Source organism: Pteropus medius, unplaced genomic scaffold (assembly GCF_902729225.1).
Source record: "Pteropus medius unplaced genomic scaffold, Ma_sr-lr_union100, whole genome shotgun sequence".
Lineage (NCBI taxonomy): Eukaryota > Metazoa > Chordata > Mammalia > Chiroptera > Pteropodidae > Pteropus > Pteropus medius.
This window is the reverse complement of record NW_024344378.1, coordinates 46,077,141-46,090,654: the sequence shown is the minus strand read 5'-3', so window position 1 is coordinate 46,090,654 and position 13,514 is coordinate 46,077,141. Positions and strand designations below refer to the sequence as shown.

Here is a 13,514-nt window from a genome sequence, read left to right as displayed (position 1 = left end):
TCCAAACCCAGGGCAGCCAGGTGAGTGAGCTCTCCCTACTGAGACTGGTTCTGTGGGAGATCCGACACACTCCTTACCTTCCAAGGCTTTCTAGCACTTTCCCTTGGTAGCCTCAACCAGCACAGAGCTAAGGGAGCCAGGCTTCATGGCACAGATGGCACACAATCTACATACCTCCATTACCAAGCTGACAGGGAGCATCGGAAAGGGATAAACACACAGGTTGACCTGAATCTGATGAAACTCACCTTTTACCAGCACCCATCTCACTCCCTTTTATTTCACGGCACTAATGAGACTCAACCGTTTTAACAAACATTTTTTATTAGAAAAGTAAAAAATATTGCATAGGTCTTAATACTTGAACATCAAGTGTATTCATGAACAGAGTATCTTCATGTAAACAGTTCTAGATGGAAGACCCAGATGGCACTCCTCTGGGTGAGGGGTTCCAGCCCCCACCCCATCAGCCCTACCCCTCACAGATAAACTCTTCAGTACAGTGGGGGGATGGGCCAAACGCAGCTCCCAGGTGTATTTTCTTCAAGTGTCAAAGATCCTCCAAAGTGATCCCAACACCTACCCCTTCCTACTCTTACATTCATGAGTCTGTAAGATAGCTGCCTAGAACAGGTCAGTAGTGAAGCTCCAATCAAAAATAAAACAAAACAAAAAACAAAAAAACAAAAAACACAGAAGATGCCAAAAAAAGGTACAAACACTTTTGGCCCCTTCAGACCATGAGATACACACAAAACACCTCCATAACCCCCACCCCCACCCCCCACCAGGGCCGGCTACCATGAGCACACACAGCTTGCAGAGGCCAGTGCAGCCCAGCTGCTCTCCTGGCTGTCAGACCACTGTTGTCTTAACTGTCAGTAACAATAAAAATAATAAAGAACATGCTACATACACATCCAGCCAGAAGCCTGGTTGGCCCCTAAACCTTTGTTTCATGCTACAGTACTGAGAGACAAGCGTGTGCCCCCAACAGGAAGCCACCTGCACACACCTCAGTGAACTTCCCAGAAAACACTTTCCACCTCAACCTTCTTCCCCTCAGGTGGCTATTGTCAGTATTATAAGGACAGGCATCAGTCCCTTAGCTCCTACCTGCCAATGTCCACCCCAAAAGTTGTCTCTGCTGCGGGGGCAGTGTCAGCCCCTCCCCCCAGGCCCAAGTTCAACACTCCTCAATGAGCAGCTGCTCGGAGCTGTACAGTTTCTTCTTGATGACTCGGAAGCCAGTGCTCAGCGTCAGGGACTGGCTGAAGCCAGGGACGAAAGGAGAGTTGGCGGAGCTAAACAGCCCCTGGATCTTGGGCCAGAGGCGTGAGTCCAGGCGCAGCACGAGGGTCAGCTGGAAAGTGGGCACTAGGCTGGGGTCGAGGGCCAGCTGGCCTACGCTGTGGCAGCTCTTGCCCTGTTCTACGCAGACGTCAAGCAGCGCCCCCCGCAGGCCGCATGGCTCAGTGTAGGACAGGCGCAGTAGTTCTTTGCCCACCTGGCTCACCAGCTGGCTGGGCATCAACAGGCGCGCCGGGCGCCGCGAGCCCAGCCGCGCCTGGGCCAGGCTATCTTGTAGCAGCTGCATGAGGTTGGCACACAGGTGCTCGTCCTCAGGGTCGCTGAGCAGCTCGAAGTCGGGCAGGGACACCCCATCCAAGTATGCTGCGTCTAGGAGGAAGAGCACACAGGGAAGGATGTAAGAGCAGCTCTGAAAGAGCGAGATGCTGTTTCGCAAAGAAACCAGCACTCATTTCCCACTCCGTGCCTCAGTTTGTCTCAGGCTCGTACCCTACAATTCCCCCTCCGCCCCCGGCTCCTCTACCCCTCCGCAATCTCGGTTCTGACGGGATAGGAAGCCAAGGTGGTTTTGACTCCTTACAGCGCGGCTTTCCTCTCACCTCCCCGGCCCGAGTCGCGTCCTGCCCCCGCCCACAGCTTACCTTCCTCCGGCCCAAAGCCACTGTTGCTGCTGTCCAGGGACTCGCAGTCCGAGCTCTCCAGGCTCGCGCAGCGGCCGAGGCCCTCTTCTCTGGCCGCCGACCTCCAGGCTGAGCGCGGTGGCTGATCTGGGGTGGGAGTTCGGGACGAGGACGAGGACGAAGAGGACGACGACGAGAAGCGATCCCAAAGGCTAGGCATGGTGAGGACCGACACCAGGACGTCTGCAGATGAGCTCAGGGTGCGGGAAAGCAGAAGACGCTGCAAGACAAGAAGGGCACGGACCTGGCGTCAGTCTGTGGGTTGGACCAGACTGCGAACGCTAGGACCCTCACGGCTGAGGCCTCCCGGCGCAGGGATTAACACACAGGGAAGAGACACTCACCAGCTAGCGCGTCAGCGAGAACTGCTAGGAGAAGTGCCGCTTGAATGGGTGCGCGAACTGGTGCCAACTCCCGAGCGCTGCCCAGACTTGTCTCTTCTACCCACCCGCACCTCCCCCCTTGTCTTGCTGCGGTCCCTAGCACCAGCGCGGCGAGACCTATAAGGACTAGCTCGGAGGAGCCACGCCCCTTTTGCGCTGCAGCCCAATCCAGACCCGGGAGTGTGGCCCACCTCGGCCAATAGGCTCCGGGCGCACGTTCGCAACGTTCTCTCCTGCCCGGTGACAGCGGCCTGGACCCGCCCCCGTTGAGCCCCAGAACGCTCCCTGCCGAACCCCAAGCCATGGCCACGCCCCCTTTCTGGAAGGGATCCGCGGCAGCTGCAGCTGCCAAAGTCCCCGAGGGCGCTTGCGGCAGGGGAGGATCAAGGAAGGCTTGTTTATTATAGGGTCGTGTTGCTGGGGGAGGGGGTAGCCCATGTCCGCGAGGTAGTAGAGGCCGGGGAACTTGAGGAAGCGTCGGGCAGGAGTTTAAAGCGGTTGCCCCCAGCACCTAGGAGCCTGTGAGCTAAGGGCACAGCTGGGCGCACAGTGGATGACTGTGAGACGGAGGCGCGGGGAGCAGACGTTAACCCGGCCGGCCCTCGCGCACGTATCCCTGAAGGATCCAGATACAGATTTGGAGTCCAAAGACTGGGCAGCTCTGGACACCGAGCAGCCCACCTGCCCACCCGCCTGTTACACTACAGCCTGAGGGGATAGGTTAATGAAGGAGTCCGTGCCCCCCATATGCTCCTGGCCCCCAAATCGTGTCCGCTCCTATCTCCCAACTGCTCCCAAGGAGAGGGATTGGGGAGGGTGGTTATTGGAGTGTTGATGGGCTCGGGTTCCCAGCGCCTGGTCCTGGGGCTGAGAACAGGGACCCATATCAAATAGACACACTGACCCACCCACCATCCCAATAGATAGATGTCCGCGGTGCGCTGGTGACTCCCCGGCTCCCTGCGGCCGAGAGCCCCCGGGCTTCCGCCGGGTCCTAGCGCCCCTCCTGCTAAAGTGCTTTGTGTAAAAGACCCAGAGAGTTGCATCAGGACCGAGGACCTAGATCTCTGGAAAAGCCCGGGAGTGCAATTGCCATCCCCTGTTTCGTCATTCAGGCGGGGCCACAGGAAATCTGGCCTGACGGCGGTACTCGGAAACATAGTGATTGCCGAGGATGGGAGGAGTTCCGGACGGTGTCGACCTTTATTTCTTAAAAAGTTCATCAGTCTGGAACACTGGGATCCTGATGGAATAGGGACCCAAACTTACATCAGATGCTTACGCCCCGGGGCGGGCGGGAACCTAACCAGATCCGACAGGTGGGCCTCGCCTCCCGGCAGGATTGCGCAGTGACTAATGACTATGGCTGGAGAGGTCGAGCCACTGCCATCCCCACCCCATCCCCATTTTTAAAAGGCTGTCCCTTGGGCCACCAGGGCAAATCTAGACCCAGAACTGGAGAGGACCGGAATTCAAGCCCTGCACCCCACCCCCCATTTCCAAGATAGGAAACCACCTCTGGGGACAAATTTATGGATAAAATATAAAGTAAGGGACTCAGATTAGAAGATATCTTCAAAGACTGCAGCAGAATAGAATAGTCATTTATCTTCTGGGGCTTTCAAGGCCTGAACACGAGTGTTTTTCTATCCTGTCACTTGCTGGAAGCCTTAAAGACACCAGGTCCCAGCAGTTAGGTGAAGAGCTTGGAGGGCTGGGAGTAGATGACATCCTTTTGAGAGCACCCTGTACTAAAGGGGAAAGAAGAGAGTTGGGAGTGACCTGTGTGGATGTATCTTACTGTCACCCAAAAGAGAATATCAGAGAATTACTCCATCAGAGGACCATTCACTCCTCTCACCAGGCTGACTGGGCTGGGGACACCTGAGACAGCAGGAGATACTTAGGGTATTTTCTTTTTCTCCTCTCTGTCTCTCTCAGGAAAAAAATATATATATATTTTAGAAAATTGGAACACTAAAAAAATTTTTTAAAATGGATCTTAATAAGCAAAAGAATCTAGAGCTAGTTTGGTAAGGTCAGTTTACTAGCAATCATTCATTTGTTCAATAAACACCATCATGGAAGCAATGTGCTATAAGCACCTTTTTCATTCACTGTCTCATTCTGTTAAACAGCTTTTCCCAAATGGGAAGGACTGTGATAATGGGCACTAAGTAATTTTGTTTCTTTTCAAAAGAAATCTATTAATGTTGTTCTCTCGTTGTGTTTTTAAAAAGTGTTGAAAAAAGGGTGGGCAGTCTTCACCCTGGAGCATTTTCCCAGAGTAGAAGACAGTAAGGTACAGGGTAAAAAATCGCCTGCAAGGAGGCCTGGCTGAGGCCTGGCAAGGAGGAGTGGGGAGAGAGCTCTAAATGGCTTCCCCAGTGTCACTCTTCACCCCTGTGAAGGATGGGCAAAGCCCCATATCATTGTTTGCTAGGAGAATTGTTGGACCTGGGGAATTAACTGTTAGTCCCTCCAAGGAACCAGGGCCACGGGTCTTGGTTCATCCTGTGAGTTTAAGGGTAGGATCCCTTCCACCTTGCTGGAGATGGAAAGACTTTGTTACCAACTCACACACCCTGCCCTGCATTGAAGCAGATGGGGTGGGGGAAACCCCAGAAATGTGCCACTCCTGGGAGGAGGTAGCTGCATCTCCTGGCCTCTAAGCCTGGCCTTTTCAGAGCCATCAAAGATCCTATAAACCTTGCATTTGGTATGTTTCTCTTCCCGTCCTTCTCCCCTTGGGCCTAGGCTGGCTGCAGGTGAGGCTTACCTGGACATGTTCCCACCAGCAGCCTTGGAGACACAGCTCCAGCATTCTTTCTTCCAGGAAAGCTTTCCCGAGTGCCCCTACCTCAACCTTCCATCCCTCAGGTGCCCCCCGCCCCAGGTCACCCTTACACCTGGACATATCTCTATTAATAATTGTTTTCACTTTCATCTTCCCACCGGACTATGAGCTTCCTGAAGGTGGTGGTCTATTCTTCTTAACTTCCCGTGCCAGCTCATAGTAGAAGCTCAGTAAATATTTCTTGGGTGAATAAATGAGTGAATGGATAAATGGATGGCTAGATAAAGCAAGAAAGTGGATTTTCTCACAGTTGAAGACCTACTTTGGATTCTTAGCATCTAGGTGGACCTTCAGAAGACCTTGATGCTACCTTTCTATATCCCCTTTCTTCCAAGTGCTGCCAAGAACCTTGAATATATCTGAATATTTCCCTTCCTCCTCAGCTCAGGTCTGGGAGTGGGGCTTCTAAGGCAGGGCTTCCCAATCCCCAGGCTAAAGACCAATACCAGTCCAGTGGCCTGTTAGGTGCCTGGCCACACAGCAGGACATGAGCAGCCGACAAGTGAGCAAAGCTTCATCTGTGTTTGCAGGCGCTCCCCAGCGCTAGCATCACTGCCCCAGCTCCACCCCAGGTCATTGAGCATTAGATTCTCATAGGAGTACTGGTCCCTGGTGCCAGAAATGTTGGGAACTGCTATTCTAAGGTAACCTTATTCTTCTGGTTGAAATATTGTCAGCAACTCCAAGAAGCTTGGGAGAGAGGTGATATGCTGATGGCTGATTTGTTGTGGGGAATCTTTTAAAGCAATTAGTATTTTACCTTCAAATGCCTCATAATACTTTACAGATTTCTTTTATTGAGATGAAATTCACATATAAAACTAACCATTTAAAAGTGAACAATTCAATGGCACTTAAGTATATTCACAATGTTGTACAACTAACCACCTCTAATTCTAAAACATCTTTGTCATCCCAAAGGAGAACCCCAAACCCAACAAGCAGTCACTCTCCTCAAAATACTTTTGAAGATTATATTCCTTTGTTGGAAGGAATAAGGCTGCCCCTTTCCACAACTCCAGAGGGCATCATTCCCACTAGAGTCTGCGCATTTATATGTCTCTGGGGAATTGTGCTCCAGGGAGCATTGCTCACATAGACACAAGGTACAACATGGAATCTGTATCAAGACAACCCTGGTGGGGAGAATGAATGAACTCCGGGCAGGAGTGGGTTAGTGCCATGTCCCAGGTGACCGGGGTTCTTGGAGTTGATAACCAGGCCAACCTAGTCTCTGGCCAGAGTCCTGACCATGCAGATGCTGCCTCTTCTCAGGCTCTGCTCCATTCCCGTGGGACCTGCTGCAGCCTGCAATTTAAAGTCAATGAGCACTCACGCCTGGCCACCTGCCCCTCCCTGTTCAGGCGTTTTCTGTCCTGCGCACCAGTTCCCAGGGCCTCAGTCTGGCAAGTCGCCCCAGTCGAGTTTGAGGAGTTTAACCAGATCTTAGGGTGGGAGTGTGATTCTAGGAAACCCGGAATTTAGGATGGGAACCCCTGAAGGCTAGCCAGCTTGCCTGCACGGCTCTGCTTGGGACGTCTCTGCAGCTTACTGGAAACTTCTTGGGCTGTGGAGTGGAGGTGGCAGGAGCCACCAGTGGGTCAGCGTGGTGGGGGGAGGGTGGAGTGGTAGTAGGAGGTGGGACAATGAAGCCAGCAAAAGTGTTCCCAGGATTTCTGTTGCTTTTTTAGTTGAAAAATAACTTGGTAAAATAGCAAGGTTATAAGTGCACCTGGTTTACTTGGAGGGCTACGAAAGCTGTTGACAGCCCAGGGCTTCATCTATGATTTTCATTGTGCTAGTCGAAGGAGGAAGAATTTAAAACTCAGTGGGGAGTCTTTTTGCAAATGAAGCTACTTTTTGAAATGGAAATTCTAATAATACATTGTATTGTGCAGCCTTTCAAAGAAGCTTTTGAAATGTATTATATCTACTTACACCCTGAGGAATGAATATAGTGCCATTATACAGATAAGGAAATTGAGGCCCAGCATGATCCATCCATCAACCAATGGCTTTCCAATTATCGAGCTGGATTGATAATTGGAAACCTGAGGCGCTTGTATACCATAGATTCCTATCTCCCTAACTCCCATTCTAATTTGGTAGGTCTGAATGGGGCCTTATTGTACAAAAGCTCCCTAGGCTGTTCTGAAGCTTTTCTTTAGTTGGGATGTCTTCTGACCTCGCTGAAAGAAAGGTAAGTCTTAGAAGGAATGCTGGGTTGGCTCCCCAGCCTATTAAAAGGCTTCGCTGTGGGTTAGGGATGAGTTTAGGAGCTGGCGAGATGGCCTGCAGCTGTAAGGACTTAGGCCCATGTGTGATAATGGTGAACTCACAGCCAGCAGGCTCTGCTGGGCTGGGAGGTTTCACAAGAAGTTATTTCCTCTGGGGACAGGACAAGGGCAGTGAGAACCCCACAAAGGGATGGCTTGATAAACCACCATGAAAAAGAATGTGGGTTTCGAGAGCTAGAAGGGTAGCCTTAAGATCCTGACAGACCTCCATTAACCCCAACCAACCGTGGTGAAAGGCACAGAGGTGTACTAGACTTCTATCGCTCCTCATCTTGTTTCACACACAGCCAGAGAGGTCAAGTGCATTGTCCTGATAATGTAGGGAGGGAGCAAGAGAACTAAATGTTAAATCAAGCTGCATTCAAAGACTGCAATGTGCTGATCAGCCCTAGACCAGACCATGAGGAAACCTGCAGAACAAAGGAAGATTTCTGCTGGGATTACTAACAAACCATTTACCCATACCTTGAAGGAAAACAGAGTCTTTAAGTCGAGTCCTTCACAAACACAATCTTCATTCCCTATGCTAAAACCACGGGGAACCTATGGATCAAAGGCTAGGAATTGCCAGCAGAACTTTAACACTACTACTCTTACCTTTCACACTGTATGCCCATATCATCAAAGGAAAATAGGTAAACAAAATCTTTAAATAGTAATTCATGGAAACTAAAAATAATACATAAGCCTAATTCCCGCTGGGGCTCTCTCTCACTGTCTTTTTCTCTGTCCCTCTCAGCTCTCTCGCTCTTTGTCTCTGAGGAGACCACACTGTCTATGGAGCATTACCCCTTCTCTAATAAACTTTCTTTTTGACTCAACCTCTGTTGTTTTTTTTGAATTCTTTCCTGCGCTCAGTCAAGAACTCTTTCTCTGTTGGTGCGGGGCTTGGGCTCCTCACCACTAGGGGGAATTTGCCCTGTCATGCATCACTAAGGACAGACTCTGGGGTACCATGTCTTTTCTCACTAACCTAACCACTGCCTCTCAGGAAGAAATCCCATCCGCTCCAGGGCCAGCTCTCAATCAGCTTCCCAGGATCCCTAGCTTCTGAGCCCTTTTGATGGGGGGAGAGGGGACAGAAAAGTGGAGGGAGGACAAGGCAACACCCCTCTTCAGTTAGTATCTGAAGCCTTAGCTAAATGGCTCTGAGGCAAGCCCAGGTTCTATGAGGGGACAGAAGTCAGCTGACCTGAGTTCAGGCTGTTTGGCCACTAAGGATGAACAGGGTTCTGGGCTGTGGCCTGAAGGAACTTCTAGGAAACATAACATGTCTTTGAAGTTCAGTATTTTTATAACAAATAATGCAATCTTGCATTCTATTTTTACATTTTAGTGGCAAACTTTTAAATTACTAGTTAAATTATTTAATAAATTAGGTTAAATTAAGTTTTTAATTTAAAAAATTTTAAACCCTTTTAATAAACAAACAAGATACATTATGATTATCCTGTGGCTTCATGTAGTGTTGGGGTTTTTAAACCCCAGTTTTGAAAACTTAGAACTAGAAAATCTCAAAGGCCCTTGTACTTCCACAAGGATCATAGGGAAGGAAGGAGAAATCATGACAAGTTCCATGGAGCTACTGTGTTAAAAATCCCAGGCCTGGCCTGTAAGGGGGTCGACCATCTGGAGGAGGCCTGCCAGAGGAGGTAGAAACAAACATTCCAGTTCCAGCCCTTTCACTGTTCTTGCCTTTGAGGGTTTCAATGGCCATATATCAAAGGGGGAGGCAGGGTCAGGATGGGTTTTGTTCATTAAGCTGGGGATGGGTTGGGGAAAGGGAATGACAAGAATGATCAGGAGCTGCTACAGTGGGGACATTATGAACCCAGACTCACTGCCTGCTTGGACAGCAAAATGAGATTTTTTTTTCCCCCCCAGAGAAGAAAGACAAGAGGGCCGTCTAGCTTCTGGGTACCCCATGAGCAGTGGTGAGTAGGGCTGGATTTGAGTGCTCAACAGAGAGAGGAGTTAGCCCTTTGACTTCTCAGGATTCTTCAATCAGTGGAATGAAACCTAAAATCTTTGAATGTTAGAGCCAGCAGGCCCTGAGAGAGCACCCCCACCTACGCCCCCCCCATACCCCACTACACTTTATTGATAAGGAACTGAGCTGGAGGGCTGGGAGCCTTATGAGGTACCCAGGATCTCTCACTCTCCTGGCAGTTAGGCCTCACTCAGATCCTAGGAACTTTCTTCTCTCAGGCGTGCAACCATTTCCTTGCCCCTCTGCCAAATCTCTAACCGCGTTCATTTTTTTTTTTAAATCTCCAGTGCCCTTAGTAGCCAAAGGCTTGGGAAACCCAGGTTTATGCAAAAGACAGCTGTTTGGGGTCTGCATCCTGGCCTTTTTCTAGAAATCCTTGGCTGGCAGGAGATGGGAACTATCAGTTCCACCTGGCAGATCTGCCACCCTCTCACAAAGATTTTTGACCTTTCTTAGAGCTCTTCATAGTTTTTAAAAACACTTCCATATCCTTTAGTATTTTCATGACTCTGTCAATAAAAATAACGACTGATATTTGTGTAGTGTAGACAGTTCAGGCCTCATCAATGTCATTTTACAGGTAAGAAAACTGAGGTTCGGATAAGTCCAGTGACTTGTCTAAGGTCACACAGCCAGTCAGCAGTCTGGAGCCATGACTCTGGCTCTAGGCTCATTTCCTTGAGTCTAAGCCACTGACATTCTTAGTTGTGAGCCACAGGGGACTGTGTGGCTGGAAAGAGGGGCAGTGCATGTTGGAGAGTGGCGGTGTAATAGTGCGTACCTTAGGAGTCGTTGACAAAAACTTTCTCTCCTGGGTTGGCCCTTGTTTTATCTGATCAGGTTCTTCCTCCCCCTGCAGAATTAAGAAAGGCCCAGCAGTGCTGACTCAATGGCAAGGCAGACTGCCACCCAAGGAGTTTCCCTTTAGCTAGACACCCACAGGCCCAGAAATGATGGCGATTCTGTCACCACATCCCCCCTCCAGGTATCCGAGAGCTCTGGTCTCCTCTAGAAAGGCCAATTTGGGAAATGGTGCGCCAAAAGAGGGACCTCTCCGAGTCCTTAAGTGTCCAGTTCGTAACCCACAAAGGGCAGACTTTGGCATAGGAATCCAGGAACCAATGCTGAATCTTTTTTGTACTGAAAAAACAAACGCAGGGAGAAACATAAAAAAAAAAAAAAATTCTAGATTTCTAGAATCTATTCTGGGAAAAGGTACACGGGAGCTGAACCCACTTTCCCCGCGGTCTGCAAAGGGGCCAGCTAGGATGGGGGAAGGGAAGATCCCCTGCTGCCTCTTCCCGGCCCCCCCCTCCCCACCCGCCTCCGCCCTCCGCCCTCCGCCCCCCGCCCCCCGCTGAGGTGCGACCTCAGGGGAGCCCCGCCGCGGAGGTGACAGTTGCTGAGCAGCTGACTTAGGGAGGGGTCAGTCTCCGCGGACCCCCTACGGTGGGGGGGGAAGAGGGGACGTGACTTGGCAGAACGTGCATCTGGGGGGACGAGAGGAGGATGGAGAGAAAGAGTGGAAAGGGGAGGAGGGCGGGGCTGCTCCGGCCCCGCCCACCCCTGGGAGAAAGGGAGACTCCTCCCACTGTCCGGGAGAGGAAGGCGGTGGCACTGAGATGCTGAGCTCAGCACTTCGGTCGCCTGGCTGCTGGGTGGGGGCAGGGCGGAGGGGCCGGCGCCTTTCTGGTGAGCGGAAGAAGGGAGGAGGGGAGGAGAGAGAAGCTGAGGAGGCTCTCACAACCCTGAGGCTGTAACTCTCCTGGGACCGGGTCTGCTAACAAAGCGGTCTCTGTTGGGGTAGGGGAGGCCTCCTGGGTGCACGCAAACCCTTGTGGGGGTGGGCGGAGGAGTGTCTGTGAGTCACCACTCTAAACCCTGAGAGCCCCAAGAACCCACGTCAGAAAGGCCAAGCAGCCGTGCCCTCTGACCCCAGGATTTGTTTGATGGAGGGAGTGCGGAGAGTAGTGCCTGCTCCTGTAGGGCTGCCTGCCAGAACTGCCCAGGCCACCTCCAGCTAGTGCAGGAAGGGACTTTTATTTAAGGCAGCCTTGATAAAAGCAGGGAAGATCAGCTTTCGAGGGGAAGGAAGAAAACTCTTTGTACCCACCTGGAACAAATGGTTACCCAGGCCAAATGGGTGGGTGGCTATTTTTGAGCTGACCTACATACCTATTTGCCTCTTTATCTTTTTATTGTCACACATGGTTATTATCGGAGGTTTTCTTTAGCACTTGGTGCAGCTGCTGCATTTGCTGAGGGCTGCACAATGAGGAGTGTTGCCTCACTCTCCCAGGAAGTTTTAAGGGTCTCTGGTCCTGGAAAGAAAGACATCAACTGTCCTGCAGAAGCTTCACCAAGCTCTTTCCGAAAGGAACAGGATCTTAATCCTGATGTACCAACTCCAGAGCTGGTCAGCCCTGGAGGCAAGGAATAACATTCAAGTTTGACAACAATGTGGCTGGGTTATGCAGAGGCTAATCTAAAGACCCCTCAGCCTCTGGTTGCTTGCCTGAGTTGACCTTCTGGCCCTGCAGCCCCACACTACAGCAGGCTTTCCTTTACAGATGGAGAAAGTGAGGCAGAGATGAGTTATGGACAGAACTGGTTTGGGATTTACTGCTCTGATGATGGAGACAACTGTTTTCTTAAGTAGAAACAAGGAGAGCCTGGAACTTTCTATATATTGTACGTTTGTGCAGCCTCCCTAGGACCTCCATCTTGGAACCTGTTAATAGCTCTCCATTGTCTTTAAAGCAAGTCAGGCTCCTTACCTTGTCCCACCAAGCCTCCAGGGCAGACCCTTGCCTATCTCTAGATTCATCTCCCTCCCACAGGAGGAAGGAGCCAGGAGGGGAAAATCACATATGGTTCTAATTACCTCTGAAACGCTCTTAATTTTTCCATAAAGTACTGTATGCATAGCTTTGTGTATACAACTGTGCACAGTAATATGTATATAGATGTGCAAAATATATACAGCCATGTCCAGTGGATCATAAATAGGACATCAACAAAGTATAAGCATATAATTTATGGTATTTTTAATCACGTTAAAGAGAACACAGACACATAGACCCGGAAGTGAGAATTGCAGAGGTAACAGCAGATTCCTGTCTTCTCCTGTCTGGTGTCCTCTCTGGGGCATGAAATACTTGACCCTGGGAGAATGGAGGATGCTTGCATTCCTTCAACTGCTCTTTTTTTGCTTGGATTTTTCTTTCAACATGTATAATTGACTTCATCCAGGTTCCCTGTGGCCTGTAGCAGCGGTCTCCAACCTTTTTGGCACCAGGGACCAGTGCTCCTATAAGAATCTAATGCCTGATGATCTGAAGTGGCACTGAAGTGATGTTAGCACTGGGGAGTGGCCGCAAATACAGATGAAGTTTCATTGCTTACCCACAGCTCACCTTCTGCTCTGTGTCCCCGTTCCTAACAGACCAGGGACCAGTACCTGTTCATAGCCTGGAGGTTGGGGACTTCTGCCTGTAGGATCCTTTCCTTCATGGTCTTAAGTGTCTTCCCTTTCAGCTTGCTCCCATCTTCACAGCGATTACTCTTCCCAGATGCCTTACTAGCTCCTATTAGCTCTGACTCACACTCTAAGCTTGTCTGAAGCTTAGGGCCCTCCAGGAGCCCTCTTTCAACACACTTGGGAAGCTCCATGTTCTCCTGCAGGGGAGTGCAGGGCAGGGAGTCCAGCCCAGACCTGCTTAACTTTGAAGCCAGTGCTCAGTTCACATAACTGTGGATGAGTTGCTCTCTTCTCACTTGACATAATATATTCAAATGATCCTATTCTGGGTCTGATGATGCCCCATGAGACTGTAAACTCCTTCAGAAATCACATATTTTAAATCTTTAGGCACCCTTAATCACCACCACCACCACCACAACTCCCAGTGCACATGCACGCACATGTGCGTGCGTGCACACACACACACACACCTCTATATGTTAGATACATATGGTGTATGCTCAACAACTATT

The 13,514-nt window shown here is 50.4% G+C and overlaps 1 protein-coding gene and 1 long non-coding RNA gene across 3 annotated transcripts; both read right to left on the bottom strand.

The window, feature by feature from the left end:
* Positions 1-303: 303 nt before the first annotated feature.
* Positions 304-2,493, bottom strand: DDIT4 (DNA damage inducible transcript 4). Its single transcript, XM_039872074.1, has 3 exons — positions 2,336-2,493; positions 1,953-2,211; positions 304-1,680 (listed from the first exon to the last, which is right to left on the bottom strand). Exons 2-3 carry the CDS (start codon positions 2,149-2,151, stop codon positions 1,187-1,189), a joined length of 693 nt encoding a protein of 230 aa, XP_039728008.1. The 5' UTR covers positions 2,152-2,211; positions 2,336-2,493; the 3' UTR covers positions 304-1,186.
* A 3,194-nt stretch (positions 2,494-5,687) lies between these two features.
* LOC120609515 (uncharacterized) lies at positions 5,688-12,887 on the bottom strand. 2 transcript variants are annotated; one of them, XR_005654788.1, is made up of 3 exons: positions 11,694-12,887; positions 10,300-10,658; positions 5,688-6,539 (listed from the first exon to the last, which is right to left on the bottom strand). It is a non-coding gene; the product is annotated as an uncharacterized LOC120609515 (long non-coding RNA). The 2 variants fall into 2 exon arrangements; XR_005654787.1 differs by lacking the exon at positions 5,688-6,539 and having other exon boundaries at positions 9,785-10,658.
* Between the last annotated feature and the right edge of the window lie 627 nt (positions 12,888-13,514).

Excerpts from the sequence above, each read along its gene's own strand:
- DDIT4 (XM_039872074.1), bottom strand. The coding sequence starts at position 2,151 with ATGCCTAGCCTTTGGGATCGCTTCTCGTCGTCGTCCTCTTCGTCCTCG. Across the intron at positions 1,681-1,952 it reads TGGCTTTGGGCCGGAGGAAG|ACGCAGCATACTTGGATGGG; the intron begins GTAAGCTGTGGG and ends TCTTCCTCCTAG.